Here is a 22,502-nt window from a genome sequence, read left to right on the forward strand (position 1 = left end):
TTGTTTTTTGTTTTTTTACTTTTATTATTATTATTATTATTATACTTTGAGTTCTAGGGTACATGTGCATAACGTGCAGGTTTGTTACATATGTATACTTGTGCCATGTTGGTGTGCTGCAACCATCAACTCGTCAGCACCCATCAACTTGTCATTTACATCAGGTATAACTCCCAATGCAATCCCTCCCCCCTCCCCCCTCCCCATGATAGGCCCCGGTGTGTGATGTTCCCCTTCCCGAGTCCAAGTGATCTCATTGTTCAGTTCCCACATATGAGTGAGAACATGCGGTGTTTGGTTTTCTGTTCTTGTGATAGTTTGCTAAGAATGATGGTTTCCAGCTGCATCCATGTCCCTACAAAGGACACAAACTCATCCTTTTTTATGGCTGCATAGTATTGCATGGTGTATATGTGCCACATTTTATGGCTGCATAGTATTCCATGGTGTATATGTGCCACATTTTCTTAATCCAGTCTGTCACTGATGGACATTTGGGTTCAAGGAGAACTACAAACCAATGCTCAGTGAAATAAAAGAGGACACAAACAAATGGAAGAACATACCATGCTCATGGATAGGAAGAATCAATATCTTGAAAATGGCCATACTGCCCAAGGTTATTTATAGATTCAATGCCATCCCCATCAAGCTACCAATGAGTTTCTTCACAGAATTGGAAAAAACTGCTTTAAAGTTCATATGGAACCAAAAAAGAGCCCGCATCTCCAAGACAATCCTAAGTCAAAAGAACAAAGCTGGAGACATCACACTACCTGACTTCAAACTATACTACAAGGCTACAGTAACCAAAACAGCATGGTACTGGTACCAAAACAGAGATATAGACCAATGGAACAGAACAGAGTCCTCAGAAATAATACCACACATCTACAGCCATGTGATCTTTGACAAACCTGAGAGAAACAAGAAATGGGGAAAGGATTCCCTATTTAATAAATGGTGCTGGGAAAATTGGCTAGCCATAAGTAGAAAGCTGAAACTGGATCCTTTCCTTAGTCCTTATACGAAAATTAATTCAAGATGGATTAGAGACTTAAATGTTAGACCTAATACCATAAAAACCCTAGAGGAAAACCTAGGTAGTACCATTCAGGACATAGGCATGGGCAAAGACTTCATGTCTAAAACACCAAAAGCAACAGCAGGAAAAGCCAAAATTGACAAATGGGATCTAATTAAACTAAAGAGCTTCTGCACAGCAAAAGAAACTACCATCAGAGTGAACAGGCAACCTACAGAATGGGAGAAAATTTTTGTAATCTACTCATCTGACAAAGGGCTAATATCCAGAACCTACAAAGAACTCAAATTTACAAGAAAAAACAAACAACCCCATCAAAAAGTGGGCAAAGGATATGAACAGACATTTCTCAAAAGAAGACATTCATACAGCCAACAGACACATGAAAAAATGCTCATCATCACTGGCCATCAGAGAAATGCAAATCAAAACCACAATGAGATACCATCTCACACCAGTTAGAATGGCATTCATTAAAAAGTCAGGAAACAACAGGTGCTGGAGAGGATGTGGAGAAATAGGAACACTTTTACACTGTTGGTGGGATTGTAAACTAGTTCAACCATTATGGAAAACAGTATGGCGATTCCTCAAGGATCTAGAACTAGATGTACCATATGACCCAGCCATCCCATTACTGGGTATATACCCAAAGGATTATAAATCATGCTGCTATAAAGACACATGCACACGTATGTTTATTGCGGCACTATTCACGATAGCAAAGACTTGGAATCAAAGCTCTGTTTTTATTTTATTTTTTGACTCCTGATTTTATTATTCAATTTCTTTTTTTTTTCATTTAGTCTTCTGTGGTTGGGAAGCCACGCCTCCCAAGACCATTCAGTTGGAGCTGGTTGTTGGAAGGGAGTGGGTTGGGGAAATGGGATGGGGGCAGGGAGACCCCTGCTCTGCTGGTGGTCCTAGGTGGAGAAGAAGAACTATACTTCACAGAGCCTGGGGTGTGGTGGGAAGGGGATGAGGTAGGAGCAACAAGCTGGGGAGATGGGACCCACCTAGTCCCCAGCTTCATTTTCTTCTAATGTTTCCCCACTGGTGGCTTTCTCTGCAGTCTTGCAGGCCTTTTTTTTTTCTTTTTCTTTTTCTGGGTTTTTTGACTTGCAGAACTCTGGAGGAGAGCCTTTAGCTCTGCATCCTGGACCTCCATCTCAGACTTGTAGAGGTCAGGCTCAAAGGGACCACTGGTTATCTGCATAAGGCCAATGGGCATGAGCAGAACTGTACATTTAAACTGGGCAAGAAATTCGCCTTCCTTCTTATAGAGAACATTAAATAGTTGCAGCAGTTCATGCTTGGTGCACTGTGCCACACCCATCTGAGCCTTCTTCTCATCTTCAAATGTTCTTAAAGTAAATGGCATAGCATCAAAACGCCTTTCCACCTCACTGAAGAAGGCACGTGAAGTTTTCATTTTCAGTCCGTGCTGTTTAGAGGGGTCTCATTTGTAAATAATGGTTCTCTGTCCTGCATCCTTGGCCTTGCCCTCTTCTGAGCTGATGAGAACATCCACAGCATATACTTCATGTACCGCCAATTCTGCTTTTTCATGGTCCTTCTTCTGCTGGTCTGTGGGATTCTGGATAATGGTTTTTTCTCCATCGACGACATGCTCCTTCAACTGATGTGACAGCATGCCTTCTATTGGCATGCAGGTAAGTGAGTGGGCAGCTTTGTTCAGGGTTTCTGTCACTTGTGTGTTCTGGTTTCCAGGTTTGACCAGGCATAGGACAGCTGCATCACAAAAGTGAATTGCCTTAATAACATCTGCTTTCCTCCCTGTTACTTGGGTCCCTGAGCTACATCAACTACAAAACTATGAGCTACATTAGCGATGAAGCCATCCACATGGACCCCGAGGTCAAGTTTTACCAAGTCACCTTCCTTGAGAATATAATCCTGGTTGCTCTTCAAAGGGGAGAAGTGACATACACAGTTATTTACTGAAATGCTGGTGGGAAAAGCAATACCTTTTTTCATTTCTATTTTTTTCTTGAAGATTTTCCCTATTTCTTCCATAATCATGGCATCATCTTTCTCACACAGGCTCAGTACCGATACGCCTGAGCTAGATGCTTCTACCAAGGACTGAAGTACCTGGTTGGCTATGTCGTTCCCCCATCTTATACTTGGTCACGACCAGGTCCTTGGTGATAGTTTGCTCCTGCTGCTTGTCCTTGCCGGACATCTTCCTACCACCATCACTGCAGCCTCATTTTCCCTGAGCCACCGCCTGTCTCCCTTCCCAGCCACAGGCTGTGGTCAGAGCCCCCTTGATCCTTGAGGAGAGGGCGAGCAAAATCGTGAGCAAGAAAGGGAGAGGGTAGGCAGGCGAGAGCAAAGCTCTGTTTTTAAATGAAGAGGTTTTCTTATTTCATTTTTAAATACGCAGAGGCTCATTCTGACAAGTTTTCAGCTCCTTTGTAGCTTCCTTGATCTTCCCTACATGACAAATACAATGGAACCTGTTCTGTAGTCCTTCCCTGTCTGTAACGGGGAAGGAAATCAAATAGGAGAGACAACTCAGAGCTGAAGGTTGTCAGAGAAATAAACTGTTCTTAAGAGGTGGGGCTGCGAATAAAGGGCGTCCACGCAGGTGTGCCTGACCAAAGTGATGGCTTTCAGGTGTGCATTGATATTTGGTATGTGGGAGAAGGGCCATTGCAGAGGTTTTGCATTTGAACACCTAGAGAGCAAAGAGGGGTGTGGTTGGGGGCGAGCAGAAGAGACAAGGTGGTTGGTGGTTGCACTCTAGCCTGGGTCAGGGACGAAGTCCAAGTCCTATAGGAAGATGGGCTACTGGAACAAGTGCTTTTCAGAAGCAAGGGGCCCCACTATGCTCAGGTAACAAAGTGGCATGGAGGGAGGAAGGAAAAGGGGTTACAGGCCAGATATTGAGCCTGGCTCACCTGTAACATTTTTGGGGTTTAGAACAAGAGTTCAACTTGGGATCCACATACCATATGCCTAAATATTTGAAATGTTTAGCTCAACGAATACAGCATGTTTTATTTAATGGTTTATCTCCTTCCATGACAAATGTACCTTCATAATGACCTCAAAGGCCAGGTTGGGTTCTAGAATTCTCAGACTCCTCTAAGTCCTGCCCAGTGGTGTGGGAAGAACTGCTATGCTTCCCCCTCCCGCTTTAGAAATATTTCAGACCTACATAAAATTGTAGAAAACATTACTATAAACACCCATGTGTCTACTATTCAGCTTAAGAAATATTACAAATACAGTTGATGTCTGCTGTGGAGCCTTCTCTACTAGAATGCCCCTCCCTTTCTTTCCCTGAGAGGTAACCATCATCTCAAATGTTCTTCTTTTGTTTTTGTTTTTATGAGATGCAGTTTTGCTCTTGTTGCCCAGGCTGGAGTGCAGTGGCGCGATCTTGGCTCACTGCTGCCTCCGCCTCCCAGGTTCAAGCGATTCTCCTGCCTCAGCCTCCTGAGCAGCTGGGATTATAGGTGTGCACCACCACGCCTGGCTAATTTTTGTATTTTTAGTAGAGACGGGGTTTCACCATGTTGGCCAGGCTTGTCTCAAGCTCCTGACCTCAGATGATCTGCCCGCCTTGGACTCCCAGATTGCTGGGATTACACGGGTGAGCCACTGCTCCCAGCCACAAATATGCTTGTCTTTCGAATGCACACCTCTCTGTATTCTGTATGCTACATTTGTATGCATGGGATTACAGGGGTGAGCCACTGCGCCCAGCCACAAATATGCTTGTCTTTCGAATGCACACCTCTCTGTATTCTGTATGCTACATTTGTATGCATCTCTTACATGCACATGACTTACCCACAATCAATTTATGGTGGTCATTTGTATGTTTTCCTAGAAGTCTTATACATGGTATCATGTTTACATCCTTTTGGACCTGACTTTTTCCTTTATGCATTTTTCCCCTCTAGGCCTCAGCCCCTGTGAGTTCTACTCTCCTCCCCAGCCCAGCCCTTGCTGTCCCTTTCAGTTTACCTGAAACAAACCCAAGCTAGTGAATTAAGGCTGGTGTGACAGGAGGTGAAGCTCAGCTTCTTCCTCTGTTGCTTGAAACCAGTGGTTCTCAAACCTTAGTGTTCATCAAAAGCTCTTAGGGGTCGTGTTAAAACACAGATTGCTGCCCCTACCCCCAGAGTTCCGATTCTGTAGTTCCTGGGTATAGTCTGAGAATTCCCAGGTAATGCTGATGATGCTGTTTGGGGACCAAACTTTGAGAACCACTGCTTCAGATCAAAAGCTGGGCCCAAGCTCAGTAATAACATGTGGCTTCAAGGCAACCTGGGCCATTCATGAAGTTTCCTTCAGAGCCATGCTCTACAGCAGTATTGTCCAACAGACATATAAGTGATCTACATGGGTAATTCTAAATGTTCTAGTAACCTCATTAAAAAAAAAAAGAAGCCGGGCGCGGTGGCTCAAGCCTGTAATCCCAGCACTTTGGGAGGCTGAGACGGGCGGATCACGAGGTCAGGAGATCGAGACCATCCTGGCTAACACGGTGAAACCCCGTCTCTACTAAAAATACAAAAAATTAGCCGGGCGTGGTGGCGGGCGCCTGTAGTCCCAGCTACTCGGAGGCTGAGGCGGGAGAATGGCGTGAACCCGGGAGGCGGAGCTTGCAGTGAGCCGAGATCGCGCCACTGCACTCCAGCCTGGGAGACACAGCGAGACTCCGTCTCAAAAAAAAAAAAAAAAAAAAGAAACCAACAAAAACTTTAATATTTTAATTCAAGTATTATTTCAATGTGTAATCAGTATAAAAAACATTAGTAAGGCTGGGCGCGGTGGCTCACACCTGAAATCCCAGCACTTTGGGAGGCTGAGATGGGCAGATCACGAGATCAGGAGATCAAGACCATCCTGGCTAACACGGCGAAACCCTGTCTCTACTAAAAATACAAAAAATTAGCTGGGTGTGGTGGCAGGCGCCTGTAGTCCCACATACTTGGGAGGGTGAGGCAGAATTGCTGGAACCCGGGAGGCGGAGGTTGCAGTGAGCTGAGACCGCGCCACTGCACTCCAGCCTGGGTAACACAGCGAGACTCAGTCTAGAAAAAAAAAAAAAAAAGTAAAATATACAATATTATTTCATACTTACAGTACATATTAAATCAGACTAGCCACATTAAAAGTGCTCGGTAGCCACAACACACAGATCTAAAGATGTGCCCCATCTCTCTCTTTCCAAAAATTGTTTTAAACTTGACATTTTACTTGATTTTTGGCTGCAGTAAAAGAATTTCAAACAATCTTACCAAATGGGGGAAAGTAATACCTTTCAATGAAGGTATGGTGGGCCAAAACAAAGAGGTAAAGGAGAGATTTGAGTTAGCATTATTTATTGAGAAATCTTCCCATGTTTCGGTTTATTCATTTAAAACAAACTTTTATTTTTAACTTGAACAAACACTGTCAAATACATGCATGAAAGTTAGATGTCACTGGATATCACTTTAGATGTAACCAACTTTGCAATGACGTGTGTTAAAATTCCCACAGGCATCTGCAAAAAAAAATGAAAACAATGAACAACAGAGACTTCTTTCTATTCTTCCCAACTGCAGGATGAAATGAGAGAAAATAAACAATAGCACAACATTAACCAGCACCAGTGACTTTCTAAATAGAAGAAAATGGCCAGCTCTGTGTATATCTGCAAGATTTGTGTGCTATATGCTAAACAAGTAGAGAAAACTACCTTTTCCTTTTGTAACTCACAAGCTTGGATATCAGGGTGCTTGTGGAACTGGAGGTTTCAGTCAAAGGGTCACACCAACCTTGTGTAGCTAGCACTACAAAAGCTTGTTGCTTTTCTTTCTACATGAGGGGCCATTCTGAGATTTAAATAAATCTCTCAAGCTTCAACAGCCTGTGCTCGTTCCATAAATGATACTCCCTTACGCTCCCAGACCCTTGGTTTCCATATCTACCATGCGGGAAAGAAGCTATTATGAAATACATGGCTGTGAAAACGCAAATAAATAAATAAATAAGAAAGAAAAATGTTAAACATTTAAATATACTCAAAGACAGATATACCTTAAGACTTAATTACCAATTCAGTGATAAACACACATTCTTTTCATCTGACTGTGACATAAAATACAAATATATATAGCTAAGTAAATATTTATGTATTAGTCATTAAATGTGTTCCTACTTGAAATTCTTAGCTTTTTGCTAGTTGTAAGTAGTCACTTTGTAAAATGCATTGTCTCCTAGTTACTATGGGAGCCTGCATTTCTGTGGTCAAGTAATGACAGCCCAACTAATGCGTGTGGCCCAGCCAAGTTAGTGGCTGTGTCTGGCGACTGTTTTCTACACAAATATTGGTCTTGGTAGTAGGTCTGATACATTTACTACTTGTTAGTAGTCTTGCAGCTAGAAGACAAAACACCTCAAACATGAACAAATGAGTAGCCATGAAGTATATTTCAGAACACACTGCAGTTCATATTACTAGATACATGAATATTCTAGTAATATTTTACGTAAGCTAAATTGAATTTTTAAACTACTTTTAAACATTTTCTTAATTAATTTACTGGGAATCTTTTTTGTTGTTAAATAAAACTGTCAGCAACAGGTAAATGCCAGGAATAGTCGAGTGATTCTCAAAGCTATACACAGATACCTGGATTTTCTCGGCTTCCCCTCTGCTGCATCTAGGTCCCCTTGGAGTTCTTCGCCTTGTTTTCCGCATCCTTCTCTTTTTCTTGTTCTTTCTCTTCCTCGCCTGCAGCATCTTGGGCCTCTTCATCCCACTTTTCAGGCTGAGATTTAGTGACTTCTTTAGTGAAGAAAAATACACACTTGGGACCAGACATTCACAGAAAATACAGCCCAATATACAACTAGCAGCGGCATCCCGTACCCCACCCTCAGGAGAAGCAGGATAGAGTTAACTAAGGAAGGAACAGCTGGGCACCTTCCTACTGGTTTTCACAACAGTTCCATGGCCCTGGCGTTGCTCCCGCTTGATCATTTCCACAGGGACACTATCTCCCTTTTTTCTAGTAAATCTCCCACCCAAAGCTGCTGATTATTTCTCGTTTTTGGAGAAGAGATCTGAATCATCAGGTCTGGTCTCATTCTACGGTGTTTTGGTCAGAACTTTGTTGGGAAAATATTTGTTTGCCTCAAAAAACAAATTTTATGGTGAAGCTCATTGGTTCCTCACCCGTCTGTATGTGTCAGTTTTACCAAGGGCTCCTGTATCACTTCATCATTTGAGGGATCATCTTTCTATGAATCTTTGCACTTTGAAAAGCCATGAATCCAAAAGGATGCCTGCCATTTGCCTGTTCTCTTCGTGCCGGTATCCCTTCTGTTTCCTGCGGAGCTCCCTCCTGAACCCCTATCTACCAGGCCATTCATCTGCGCGCTCACAAATGGCATCGATGATCTCAGATCTCCTATCAAATACAGGTTGGTAGAGGGCGGCAAGTTTTCTCAAAACCATAGAGGTCGTTAGAGAATTGGGTTTCGACTCATTGGGAAACATTCGGCCTTAAGTTTCAGGAGGGCCCCGACTGCTGCTTCATCACCCGAGGCCCCGACTACCCCTTCACCACCCGCTTCACCAGCTGTGTCTGCACCAGGGCCCTGCCCAGAGCCCTTGGACACACGGGTCCTCGCCTCCCCACTGCTGCCGCTAGCCCGTTCCTCACCCTCAGGGGCCGTGGCCTCCTCTGCGGCCGGTTCCTCTGTGGCCTCCTCTGCGGGCTTCTCCTCTGTGGCCTCCTCCTCTGTGGCCTCCTCTGCAGCCTCCTCCTCTGTGGCCTCCTCTGCAGCCTCCTCCTCTGTGGCCTCCTCCACCAGCTCCTCTGCCGCCTCCTCTGTGGGCTCCCTGGCCATCTCGGCCAGGTAGCCTGGCACTGCAGGCTCTGGGACCGACGCGGCCTCCTGGATCAGGCCCAGGCCCTGGCCTTCCAGGGCTGCGGCCCCCGCGCCCAGCCTCTGGAGCAGCAGCAGCAGGGAGGGCTCGACCCTGCGGTTGGGTGCAGCAGCGCGGGGCCCCACCATCAGGCGGCTGTGGTGACGGGTCGCTATCAGGATGTGGTCGTTGTGATAGAGGCGGCGGAGAAGGGAGTGGACCAGATCCAGGAACACAAAGCGAATGCCCGCCGCAGGGAAGCGACGGGTGACCTCCGCCAGGTCGAGGTTGCCCGCCACGTTCCCCTCTTCTTCCTCCTCCTCCTCCTCCTCCTCTTCCTCCGCCGCGGGCCCGATGTCCGGGTCTTCCTCAGCGCTCCCGCCCCCGGCGACTGTGGCCAGGCCTGCCGCCTGCTCACCCTCCTCCTCCCTGAGGCCTTCCATGGGCCCTGCGACTCCGACCACCTCGGTCGCAGGCACCATGTCGCTACTGTGGGGGCCGGAGTCGCCGACCTCCGGGTTACCAGCTCCGGCTGCCTCGGCCTGCGCTCCCTCCTGGCTTACCGGGGCCTCCTGGTCCCCTTCGGTCGGGTGTCGGTCCCCTGTGGCAGACATGACACCGGTCAGTACCTCAACTGGGGTGGCAAGCAGGCTGTGGTGACCGCGGTGAAGACGGTGGCCACTGAGGTGGCTACGGCTGAGGGGAGGCGAGGGTTTGGCCGCTGAAGGAGTAAGAGTCTGTCCCCTTATTGAGGGAATAAGAATCTGTCTCAGAGGACACCCTGCAGTGGGAAGGGCAAGGAGCGAATCCCAGGAGCCTCCCACCAAGGCTGGCCTGAGAGGACTTAGACAAGGCGGGAAAGATTCCGGTTGGCAAGCGACAGGGGGCGGGACCGGAAACGTCAATGAGGGGCTCTCAGTGAGCTCTAAGCCCATTTGCTGAAAATTTCAGATTGACATGTTCTGTGTCCAATGAATGAACAAGGCCCTTCAGCTCTAGGGTAACTCAGAATCCAGGGTTTTTTTTTTTTTTTTGGGACCAGAGTCTTGATCCGTCACCCAGGCTGGAGTGCAGTGCCACGATCTCGGCTCACTGCAATCCCCGCCTCCTGGGTTGCAGTGATTCTCCTGCCTCAGCCTCCTCAGTAGCTGGGACTACAGGCACAGGCTACCACGCCCAGCTAGTTTTTCTAGTTTTAGTAGAGACAGCGTTTCACCACATTGGCCAGGATGGTCTCGATCTCATGACCTTGTGATCCACCTGCCTTGGCCTCCCAAAGTGCTGGGGTTACAGGCCTGAGCCACCGTCCACGGCCGAACTCTACCTTTTCTTTGAGGCCTTAGTGTCCAGGGCTACCCTTTTGGTCCACACAAGTCTTGCGCTTTTAATTTTAGGATTAGCAACACTATAGTAGTGCAATGTGGAGGCACCCTGGAGTATGGGAACTGCAAGGTGTTCACAGAGTCCACTTATTTCCACCTAGTAATGGCTCATGCCAGTAGAGATAGTGTCATAAAAATGTTACCTAGTTCAGACCTAAGCAGTTGTGAAAACCTCCCAAGAAGAGACGTAGAATTTCAATGATTTAATGTAGTCAATGCTACTTAGAAAAGAATGTGCAGAGTTGAAATGGATGCAGTCATCACCGAGTGCTGATGTGGTAAATGACAGACACTGGAAGGTGTTTAATGAATCCTGCCATATTCACTTTAAACCTCCAAATAATGAAAAAAAATAGATACTGTTTTAAAGGGACTCAAAAGAGCTAAGCAGAAAAAACACCAAAAGGGCCTGGGAGTGGTGGCTCATGCCTGTAATCCAGCACTTTGGGAGGCCGAGGCAGGCAGATCACCTGAGGTCAGTAGTTTGAGACCAGCCTGACCAACATGGTAAAACCCTGTCTCTACTAAAAACACAAAAAATTAGCTGGGTGTGGTGGTGCACGCCTGTAGTCCCAGCTACTCAGGAGGGTGAGGCAGCAGAATTGCTGGAACCCGGGAGGTGGAGGTTGCAGTGAACCGAGATGGTGCCACAGCACTCCAGCCTGGGTGACAGAGCGAGACTCAGTCTCAAAAATAATAATAATAATAATAAATGCAGTAATTTTTTCGCACTTACAGCACGTATTAAATCAGGCTAGCCATATGACAAGTGCTCAGTGGCCACAACACACAGATCTAAAGATGAGCCCCATCTCTCTCTTTCCAAAAATTGTTTTAAACTTGACATTTTACTTGATTTTTGGCTGCAGTAAAAGAATTTCAAACAATCTTACCAAATGGGGGAAAGTAATACCTTTCAATGAAGGTATGGTGGGCCAAAACAAAGAGGTAAAGGAGAGATTTGAATTAGCATTATTTATTGAGAAATCTTCCCAGGTTTCGGTTTATTCATTTAAAACAAACTTTTATTTTAACTTGAACAAACACTGTCAAATACATGCATGAAAGTTAGATGTCACTGGATATCACTTTTGATGTAACCAACTTTGTAATGATGTGTGTTAAAATTCCCACAGGCATCTGCAAAAAAAATAAAAACAATGAACAACAGAGACTTCTTTCTATTCTTCCCAACTGCAGGATGAAATGAGAGAAAATAAACAATAGCACAACATTAACCAGCACCAGTGACTTTCTAAATAGAAGAAAATGGCCAGCTCTGTGTATATCTGCAAGATTTGTGTGCTATATGCTAAACAAGTAGAGAAAACTACCTTTTCCTTTTGTAACTCACAAGCTTGGATATCAGGGTCCTCGTGAAACTGGAGGTTTCAGTCAAAGGGTCACACCAACCTTGTGTGCCTAGCACTACAAAAGTTTGTTGCTTTTCTTTCTACATGAGGGGCCATTCTGAGATTTAAATAAATCTCTCAAGCTTCAACAGCCTGTGCTCGTTCCATAAATGATACTCCCTTACCCTCCCAGACCCTTGGTTTCCATATCTACCATGCGGGAAAGAAGCTATTATGAAACACACGGCTGTGAAAATGCAAATAAATAAATAAATAAGAAAGAAAAATGTTAAACATTTAAATATACTCAAAGACAGATATACCTTAAGACTTAATTACCAATTCAGTGATAAACACACATTCTTTTCATCTGACTGTGACATAAAATACAAAAATATATAGCTAAGTAAATATTTAGGTATTAGTCATTAAATGTGTTCCTACTTGAAATTCTTGGCTTTTTGCTAGTTGTCACTTTGTAAAAGGCATTGAGTTGTCTCCTAGTTACTATGGGATCCTGCATTTCTGTGGTCAAGTAATTACGGCCCCACTAATGTGTGTGGCCCAGCCAAGTTAGTGACTGTGTCTGGCAACTGTTTTCTACACAAATATTGGTCTTGGTAGTAGGTCTGATACATTTACCACTTGTTAGTAGTCTTGCAGCTAGAAGACAAAACACCTCAAACATGAACAAATGAGTAGCCATGAAGTATATTTCAGAGCACACTGCAGTTCATATTACTAGATACATGAATATTCTAGTAATATTTTACGTAAGCTAAATTGAATTTTTAAACTACTTTTAAACATTTTCTTAATTAATTTACTGGGAATCTTTTTTGTTGTTAAATAAAACTGTCAGCAACAGGTAAATGCCAGGAATAGTCGAGTGATTCTCAAAGCTATACACAGATACCTGGATTTTCTCGGCTTCCCCTCTGCTGCATCTAGGTCCCCTTGGAGTTCTTCACCTTGTTTTCTGCATCCTTCTCTTTTTCTTGTTCTTTCTCTTCCTCGCCTGCAGCATCTTGGGCCTCTTCATCCCACTTTTCAGGCTGAGATTTAGTGACTTCTTTAGTGAAGAAAAATACACACTTGGGACCAGACATTCACAGAAAATACAGCCCAATTTACAACTAGCAGCGGCATCCCGTACCCCACCCTCAGGAGAAGCAAGATAGAGTTAACTAAGGAAGGAACAGCTGGGCACCTTCCTACTGGTTTTCACAACAGTTCCATGGCCCTGGCGTTGCTCCCGCTTGATCATTTCCACAGGGACACTATCTCCCTTTTTTCTAGTAAATCTCCCACCCAAAGCTGCTGATTATTTCTCGTTTACGGAGAAGAGATCTGAATCATCAGGTCTGGTCTCATTCTACGGTGTTTTGGTCAGAACTTTGTTGGGAAAATATTTGTTTGCCTCAAAAAACAAATTTTATGGTGAAGCTCATTGGTTCCTCACCCGTCTGTATGTGTCAGTTTTACCAAGGGCTCCTGTATCACTTCATCATTTGAGGGATCATCTTTCTATGAATCTTTGCACTTTGAAAAGCCATGAATCCAAAAGGATGCCTGCCATTTGCCTGTTCTCTTCGTGCCGGTATCCCCTCTGTTTCCTGCGGAGCTCCCTCCTGAACCCCTGTCTGCCCGGCCCTTCATCTGTGGGCTCACAAATGGCATCGATGATCTCAGATCTCCTATCAAATACAGGTTGGTAGAGGGCGGCAAGTTTTCTCAAAACCATAGAGGTCGTTAGAGAATTGGGTTTTGACTCATTGGGAAACATTCGGCCTTAAGTTTCAGGAGGGCCCCGACTGCTGCTTCATCACCCGAGGTCCCGACTACCCCTTCACCACCCGCTTCACCAGCTGTGTCCACACCACGGCCCTGCCCAGAGCCCTTGGACACACGGGTCCCCGCCTCCCCACTGCTGCCGCTAGCCAGTTCCTCACCTTCAGGGGCCGTGGCTTCCTCTGCGGCCGGTTCCTCTGTGGCCTCCTCTGCGGGCTTCTCCTCTGTGGCCTCCTCCTCTGTGGCCTCCTCTGCAGCCTCCTCCTCTGTGGCCTCCTCCACCGGCTCCTCTGCGGCCTCCTCTGTGGGCTCCCTGGCCATCTCGGCCAGGTAGCCTGGCACTGCAGGCTCTGGGACCGACGCGGCCTCCTGGATCAGGCCCAGGCCCTGGCCTTCCAGGGCTGCGGCCCCCGCGCCCAGCCTCTGGAGCAGCAGCAGCAGGGAGGGCTCGACCCTGCGGTTGGGTGCAGCAGCGCGCGGCCCCACCATCAGGCGGCTGTGGTGACGGGTTGCTATCAGGATGTGGTCGTTGTGATAGAGGCGGCGGAGAAGGGAGTGGACCAGATCCAGGAACACAAAGCGAATGCCCGCCGCAGGGAAGCGACGGGTGACCTCCGCCAGGTCGAGGTTGCCCGCCACGTTCCTCTCTTCTTCCTCCTCCTCCTCCTCCTCCTCTTCCTCCGCCGCGGGCCCGATGTCCGGGTCCTCCTCGGTGCTTCCGCCCCCGGGGACTGTGGCCAGGCCTGCCGCCTGCTCACCCTCCTCCTCCCTGAGGCCTTCCATGGGCCCTGCGACTCCGACCACCTCGGTCGCAGGCACCATGTCGCTACTGTGGGGGCCGGAGTCGCCACCCTCCGGGTTACCAGCTCCGGCCACCTCGGCCTGCGCTCCCTCCTGGCTTACCGGGGCCTCCTGGTCCCCTTCGGTCGGGTGTCGGTCCCCTGTGGCAGACATGACACCGGTCAGTACCTCAACTGGGGTGGCGAGCAGGCTGGTGACCGCGGTGAAGATGGTGGCCACTGAGGTGGCTACGGCTGAGGGGAGGCGAGGGTTTGGCCGCTGAGGGAGTAAGAGTCTGTCTCCTTATTGACGGAATAAGAGTCTGTCTCAGAGGACACCCTACGGTGGGAAGGGCAAGGAGCGAATCCCAGGAGCCTCCCACCAAGGCTGGCCTGAGAGGACTTAGACAAGGTGGGAAAGATTCCGGTTGGCAGGCAACAGAGGGCGGGACCGGAAGCATCAATGAGGGGCTCTCAGCGAGCTGTAAGCCCATTTGCTGAAAACTTCAGATTGACATGTTCTGTGTCCAATGAATGATCAAGGCCCTTTAGCTCTAGGACATCTCAGAATCCAGGGTTTTTTTTTTTTTTTTTTTTTGGGACCGGAGTCTTGCTCGGTCACCCAGGCTGGAGTGCAGTGCCACGATCTCGGCTCACTGCAATCCCCGCCTCCTGTGTTGCAGTGATTCTCCTGCCTCAGCCTCCTCAGTAGCTGGGACTACAGGCACAGGCTACCACCCTCCGCTAGTTTTTCTAGTTTTAGTAGAGACAGCGTTTCACCACATTGGCCAGGATGGTCTCGATCTCATGACCTTGTGATCCACCTGCCTTGGCCTCCCAAAATGCTGGGGTTATAGGCCTGAGCCACCGTCCACGGCCGAACTCTACCTTTTCTTTGAGGCCTTAGTGTCCAGGGCTACCCTTTTGGTCCACACAAGTCTTGCGCTTTTAATTTTAGGATTAGCAACACTATAGTAGTGCAATGTGGAGGCACCCTGGAGTATGGGAACTGCAAGGTGTTCACAGAGTCCACTTATTTCCACCTAGTAATGGCTCATGCCAGTAGAGATAGTGTCATAAAAATGTTACCTAGTTCAGACCTAAGCAGTTGTGAAAACCTCCCAAGAAGAGACGTAGAATTTCAATGATTTAATGTAGTCAATGCTACTTAGAAAAGAATGTGCAGAGTTGAAATGGATGCAGTCATCACCGAGTGCTGATGTGGTAAATGACAGACACTGGAAGGTGTTTAATGAATCCTGCCAAATTCACTTCAAACCTCCAAATAATGAAAAAAAATAGATACTGTTTTAAAGGGACTCAAAAGAGCTAAGCAGAAAAAACACCAAAAGGGCCTGGGAGTGGTGGCTCATGCCTGTAATCCAGCACTTTGGGAGGCCGAGGCAGGCAGATCACCTGAGGTCAGTAGTTTGAGACCAGCCTGACCAACATGGTAAAACCCTGTCTCTACTAAAAACACAAAAAATTAGCTGGGTGTGGTGGTGCACGCCTGTAGTCCCAGCTACTCAGGAGGGTGAGGCAGCAGAATTGCTGGAACCCGGGAGGTGGAGGTTGCAGTGAACCGAGATGGTGCCACAGCACTCCAGCCTGGGTGACAGAGCGAGACTCAGTCTCAAAAATAATAATAATAATAATAATAATAAATGCAGTAATTTTTTCGCACTTACAGCACGTATTAAATCAGGCTAGCCATATGACAAGTGCTCAGTGGCCACAACACACAGATCTAAAGATGAGCCCCATCTCTCTCTTTCCAAAAATTGTTTTAAACTTGACATTTTACTTGATTTTTGGCTGCAGTAAAAGAATTTCAAACAATCTTACCAAATGGGGGAAAGTAATACCTTTCAATGAAGGTATGGTGGGCCAAAACAAAGAGGTAAAGGAGAGATTTGAATTAGCATTATTTATTGAGAAATCTTCCCAGGTTTCGGTTTATTCATTTAAAACAAACTTTTATTTTTAACTTGAACAAACACTGTCAAATACATGCATGAAAGTTAGATGTCACTGGATATCACTTTAGATGTAACCAACTTTGCAATGACGTGTGTTAAAATTCCCACAGGCATCTGCAAAAAAATAAAAACAATGAACAACAGAGACTTCTTTCTATTCTTCCCAACTGCAGGATGAAATGAGAGAAAATAAACAATAGCACAACATTAACCAGCACCAGTGACTTTCTAAATAGAAGAAAATGGCCAGCTCTGTGTATATCTGCAAGATTTGTGTGCTATATGCTAAACAAGTAGAGAAAACTACCTTTTCCTTTTGTAACTCACAAGCTTGGATATCAGGGTCCTTGTGGAACTGAAGGTTTCAGTCAAAGGGTCACACCAATCTTGTGTGCCTAGCACTACAAAAGCTTGTTGCTTTTCTTTCTACATGTGGGGCCATTCTGAGATTTAAATAAATCTCTCAAGCTTCAACAGCCTGTGCTGGTTCCACAAATGACCCTCCCTTACCCTCCCAGACCCTTGGTTTCCTATCTACCATGTGGGAAAGAAGCTATTAAGAAATGCACGGCTGTGAAAACGCAAATAAATAAATAAATAAGAAAGAAAAATATTAAACATTTAAATATACTCAAAGACAGATATACCTTAAGACTTAATTACCAATTCAGTGATAAACACACATTCTTTTCATCTGACTGTGACATAAAATACAAAAATATATAGCTAAGTAAATATTTAGGTATTAGTCATTAAATGTGTTCCTACTTGAAATTCTTAGCTTTTTGCTAGTTGTCACTTTGTAAAAGGCATTGAGTTGTCTCCTAGTTACTATGGGATCCTGCATTTCTGTGGTCAAGTAATGACGGCCCCACTAATGTGTGTGGCCCAGCCAAGTTAGTGGCTGTGTCTGGCAACTGTTTTCTACACAAATATTGGTCTTGGTAGTAGGTCTGATACATTTACCACTTGTCAGTAGTCTTGCAGCTAGAAGACAAAACACCTCAAACATGAACAAATGAGTAGCCATGAAGTATATTTCAGAGCACACTGCAGTTCATATTACTAGATACATGAATATTCTAGTAATATTTTACGTAAGCTAAATTGAATTTTTAAACTACTTTTAAACATTTTCTTAATTAATTTACTGGGAATCTTTTTTGTTGTTAAATAAAACTGTCAGCAACAGGTAAATGCCAGGAATAGTCGAGTGATTCTCAAAGCTATACACAGATACCTGGATTTTCTCGGCTTCCCCTCTGCTGCATCTAGGTCCCCTTGGAGTTCTTCACCTTGTTTTCTGCATCCTTCTCTTTTTCTTGTTCTTTCTCTTCTCGACTCTCGCCTGCAGCATCTTGGGCCTCTTCATCCCACTTTTCAGGCTGAGATTTAGTGACTTCTTTAGTGAAGAAAAATACACACTTGGGACCAGACATTCACAGAAAATACAGCCCAATTTACAACTAGCAGCGGCATCCCGTACCCCACCCTCAGGAGAAGCAAGATAGAGTTAACTAAGGAAGGAACAGCTGGGCACCTTCCTACTGGTTTTCACAACAGTTCCATGGCCCTGGCGTTGCTCCCGCTTGATCATTTCCACAGGGACACTATCTCCCTTTTTTCTAGTAAATCTCCCACCCAAAGCTGCTGATTATTTCTCGTTTTCGGAGAAGAGATCTGAATCATCGGGTCTGGTCTCATTCTACGGTGTTTTGGTCAGAACTTTTTTGGGAAAATATTTGTTTGCCTCAAAAAACAAATTTTATGGGGAAGCTCATTGGTACCTCACCTCCCTAAATTATGTCAGTTTTACCAAGGGCTCCTGTATCACTTCATCATTTGAGGGATCATCTTTCTATGAATCTTTGCACTTTGAAAAGCCATGAATCCAAAAGGATGCCTGCCATTTGCCTGTTCTCTTCGTGCCGGTATCCCTTCTGTTTCCTGCGGAGCTCCCTCCTGAACCCCTATCTACCAGGCCATTCATCTGCGCGCTCACAAATGGCATCGATGATCTCAGATCTCCTATCAAATACAGGTTGGTAGAGGGCGGCAAGTTTTCTCAAAACCATAGAGGTCGTTAGAGAATTGGGTTTCGACTCATTGGGAAACATTCGGCCTTAAGTTTCAGGAGGGCCCCGACTGCTGCTTCATCACCCGAGGCCCCGACTACCCCTTCACCACCCGCTTCACCAGCTGTGTCCACACCACGGCCCTGCCCAGAGCCCTTGGACACACGGGTCCCCGCCTCCCCACTGCTGCCGCTAGCCCGTTCCTCACCCTCAGGGGCCGTGGCCTCCTCTGCGGCCGGTTTCTCTGTGGCTGGTTCCTCTGTGGCCTCCTCTGTGGGCTTCTCCTCTGTGGTCTCCTCTGCAGCCTCCTCCTCTGTAGTCTCCTCTGCAGCCTCCTCCTCTGTGGCCTCCTCTGCAGCCTCCTCCTCTGTGGTCTCCTCTGCGGCCGGTTTTTCTGTGGCCGGTTCCTCTGTGGCCTCCTCCGCAGCCTCCTCCTCTGTGGCCTCCTCCACCAGCTCCTCTGCCGCCTCCTCTGTGGGCTCCCTGGCCATCTCGGCCAGGTAGCCTGGCACTGCAGGCTCTGGGACCGACGCGGCCTCCTGGATCAGGCCCAGGCCCTGGCCTTCCAGGGCTGCGGCCCCCGCGCCCAGCCTCTGGAGCAGCAGCAGCAGGGAGGGCTCGACCCTGCGGTTGGGTGCAGCAGCGCGCGGCCCCACCATCAGGCGGCTGTGGTGACGGGTTGCTATCAGGATGTGGTCGTTGTGATAGAGGCGGCGGAGAAGGGAGTGGACCAGATCCAGGAACACAAAGCGAATGCCCGCCGCAGGGAAGCGACGGGTGACCTCCGCCAGGTCGAGGTTGCCCGCCACGTTCCCCTCTTCTTCCTCCTCCTCCTCCTCCTCCTCCTCTTCCTCTGCCGCGGGCCCGATGTCCGGGTCCTCCTCAGCGCTCCCGCCCCCGGCGACTGTGGCCAGGCCTGCCGCCTGCTCACCCTCCTCCTCCCTGAGGCCTTCCATGGGCCCTGCGACTCCGACCACCTCGGTCCCAGGCACCATGTCGCTACTGTGGGGGCCGGAGTCGCCGCCCTCCGGGTTACGAGCTCCGGCCGCCTCGGCCTGCGCTCCCTCCTGGCTTACCGGGGCCTCCTGGTCCCCTTCGGTCGGGTGTCGGTCCCCTGTGGCAGACATGACACCGGTCAGTACCTCAACTGGGGTTGCGAGCAGGCTGAGGTGACTGTGGTGAAGACGGTGGCCACTGAGGTGGCTACGGCTGAGGGGAGGCGAGGGTTTGGCTGCTGAGGGAGTAAGAGTCTGTCTCCTTATTGAGGGAATAAGAGTCTTTCTCAGAGGACACCCTACGGTGGGAAGGGCAAGGAGCGAATCCCAGGAGCCTCCCACCAAGGCTGGCCTGAGAGGACTTAGACAAGGCGGGAAAGATTCCGGTTGGCAGGCGACAGGGGGCGGGACCGGAAGCGTCAATGAGTGGCTCTCAGCAAGCTCTAAGCCCATTTGCTGAAAACTTCAGATTGACATGTTCTTTGTCCAATGAATGATCAAGGCCCTTTAGCTCTAGGACAACTCAGGAATCCAGAGTTTTTTTTTTTTTTTTTTTTTTTTTTTGGGACCGGAGTCTTGTTCGGTCACCCAGGCTGGAGTGCAGTGGCATGACCTCGGCTCACTGCAATCCCCACCTCCTGGGTTCCAGTGATTCTCCTGCCTCATCCTCCTCAGTAGCTGGGACTGCAGGCATAGGCTACCACGCCCGGCTAGTTTTTCTAGTTTTAGTAGAGACAGGGTTTCACCACTTTGGTCAGGATGGTCTTGATCTCATGACCTTGTGATCCACCTGCCTTGGCCTCCCAAAGTGCTGCATTTACAGTCCTGAACTCCTGTGCCCCTCTGAGCTCTAACTTTTCTTTGAGGCCTTAGTGTCCAGGGCTACCCTTTATGTCCGAACAAGTCCTGGCCTTTAATTTTAGGATTATTAGCAACACTATAGTAGTCCAATGTGGAGGCATTCTGGAGCATGGGAAATGCAATATGTTCACAGAGTTCACTTATTTCCACCTAGTATGGCTCATGCCAGTAGAGATAGTGTCATGAAACTGTTACCTAGTTCAGACCTTAGTAGTTGTGAAAACCTCCCAACAAGAGACATAAGAATTTCAATCATTTAATGTAGTTAAAGCTACTTAGAAAAGAACGTGCAGAGTTGACATGGATGCAGTCATCACTGAATGCTGATGTGGTAAATGACAGACACTGTCACGGTGTTTAATGAATCCTGCCAAATTCACTTCAAACCTCCAAATATTGAAACAAAAAAAGATCCTTTTTTAAAAGGACCACTTTATCTCATATGATCTAAGCATAAAGAACACCAAAAGGGCCTGGGCGCGGTGGCTCACGCCTGTAATCCAGCACTTTGGGAGCCCGAGGCAGGCAGATCACCTGAGGTCAGTAGTTTGAGACCAGCCTGACCAACATGGTAAAACCCTGTCTCTACTAAAATAACAAAAAATTAGCTGGGTGTGGTGGTGTACGCCTGTAGTCCCAGCTACTGGGGAGGGTGAGGCAGGAGAATTGCTGGAACCCGGGGGCGGAGTTTGCAGGGAACTGAGATGTTGCCACAGCACTCTAGCGTGGGTGACAGAGCGAGACTCAGTCTCAAAAAAAAAGATAAAGAAATAAAAACACCCAACGGACAGGCTTCCTAGGCTATTTCAAGCAATAACCCAGGACTTTTTGTTGATTTCAAGACCTACTTAATGAAGGTTCAAGTAGTAATTATTTCTGAACATTTTGGAGAAATCAACTGTTATTTTATATTCATTGTATGAATTTTTTGGGTCACATTACAACTACTCTTTGAAAAAAGTTGTAGGTAGCATATTTCATGTATTAAATTCAAGAATACTAATACCATTCAATCTTTTCAAGGCGAGTAGGTAGTTTTTGTAGCTTTCATCACCTCATCAAATTTCCGTGCTTCTGTTTTTCTCTAGTTTCACCTAAAAAAGGGGCATCGTGCTGTCATAAGTCATTGGTTTAAATCTGGAAGGCAATGTGGAAAATTTCTAATACAAAATACTTACTATTAAAACAGCAAAACCTAGGCAGAATCCCAATGTGAGGTCTAGAGTTGGTTTTAATATTTGCTTCCTGATGTGAAGTTGCGAAAGTTACTTATTTCTATGCCTCAGTTTTATCATTTGTGAAATTAGGATAATGATTCTCTAGCTACCTCCCAAGGTTAATCTGAGAATCAAATAAAATAATGGGATGAAAACCCTTTTCATACTGTAAAGTACTATACATGTATATGATTACATCAAAAATAATTTTTCACTGTTCTTAAATTATTGGAGTGAAGCTATCAGGTATATTTGGCCCTCTGTATCCATGGATTCTGCATGTGTGGATTCAACTAACTGTGGATCAAAAATATTCAGAAATTGCATGTGCACTGAACATATACAGACTTTCTTCATGTCATTATTCCCTAAACAATATAGTATTACAACTATTTAGATAGCATTTACATTGTATTAGGTATTACAAATAATCTAGAGATGATTTAAAATATACATGATAATGTACATAGGTTATATGCAAATACTATGCCATTTTATATCTGGAACTTGGGCATCTGCAGATTTTGGTATCTGCAGGAGGTCTTGGAATAAGTTCCCCATGGGTAACTAGGGGTGACTGTAGTCTCTCAGGCCTTCAGAGAACCCTCTAATTTGGATTTAGAGGAATTAGTTTTTTCCTAGCTACATGGTGTTATATACTCCCCTGGCTAATACCCTGACTTCAGTCAAGATTTGAGTGAGATAGGTAGATGGAATGAGATGGGATTATATTTACAATATTAACTATTTGTTGAAAATATTTCCCAGATTGATTTTACCTTCTAAGTTGATTAATGTTTCCAAGTATTTAGTTTTTCATTTATGTGTTCCAAAAGTCTAACAATATTTTATTTTTAATCATTTTGACTTCATTGTAAATTTGTAAGCCTTCTTGTATGGAGAATTTTATTTTATATTTTCTTTTTGGGGATCTTCTTAATGTTTACCTTTAGCTCCTTAATGCATAGTGTGAGATTAAAGTCTCAGATGATTTTTATTTTGAACAGCTCACCTATACCACCACTTATTGAGTAACTCTTCCCCTGTATACTGATGTGTGGCCATGTACTCTTTAGCACTTTCTCTAAAGGTAGAAAAAATGCAAGAGAAAAAACTCATTTTC

General features: G+C 46.2%; 2 protein-coding genes and 1 pseudogene across 6 annotated transcripts; all 3 read right to left on the minus strand.

Moving 5' to 3' along the window:
• Window positions 1-2,061: 2,061 nt before the first annotated feature.
• On the minus strand, window positions 2,062-3,251 carry LOC126946108 (proliferation-associated protein 2G4-like; annotated as a pseudogene).
• A 3,185-nt stretch (window positions 3,252-6,436) lies between these two features.
• Window positions 6,437-9,680, minus strand: LOC126946119 (cancer/testis antigen 47B-like). Its single transcript, XM_050776131.1, has 3 exons — window positions 8,743-9,680; window positions 7,707-7,862; window positions 6,437-6,575 (listed from the first exon to the last, which is right to left on the minus strand). The coding sequence occupies exons 1-2, from the start codon at window positions 9,560-9,562 to the stop codon at window positions 7,738-7,740; spliced, it is 945 nt and encodes a 314-aa protein (XP_050632088.1). The 5' UTR covers window positions 9,563-9,680; the 3' UTR covers window positions 6,437-6,575; window positions 7,707-7,737.
• On the minus strand, window positions 6,437-19,702 carry LOC126946112 (cancer/testis antigen 47B-like). 5 transcript variants are annotated; one of them, XM_050776123.1, is made up of 3 exons: window positions 18,515-19,702; window positions 12,599-12,754; window positions 6,437-6,575 (listed from the first exon to the last, which is right to left on the minus strand). In XM_050776123.1, the coding sequence occupies exons 1-2, from the start codon at window positions 19,431-19,433 to the stop codon at window positions 12,630-12,632; spliced, it is 1,044 nt and encodes a 347-aa protein (XP_050632080.1). In that variant the 5' UTR covers window positions 19,434-19,702; the 3' UTR covers window positions 6,437-6,575; window positions 12,599-12,629. The 5 variants fall into 5 exon arrangements, with proteins under 5 accessions (XP_050632080.1, XP_050632079.1, XP_050632081.1 ...); XM_050776122.1 differs by lacking the exon at window positions 12,599-12,754 and adding an exon at window positions 17,472-17,633; XM_050776124.1 differs by lacking the exon at window positions 6,437-6,575 and adding an exon at window positions 11,338-11,470.
• Between the last annotated feature and the right edge of the window lie 2,800 nt (window positions 19,703-22,502).

The sequence above is a fragment of the Macaca thibetana genome, chromosome X, assembly GCF_024542745.1.
Source record: "Macaca thibetana thibetana isolate TM-01 chromosome X, ASM2454274v1, whole genome shotgun sequence".
NCBI classification, from domain to species: domain Eukaryota; kingdom Metazoa; phylum Chordata; class Mammalia; order Primates; family Cercopithecidae; genus Macaca; species Macaca thibetana.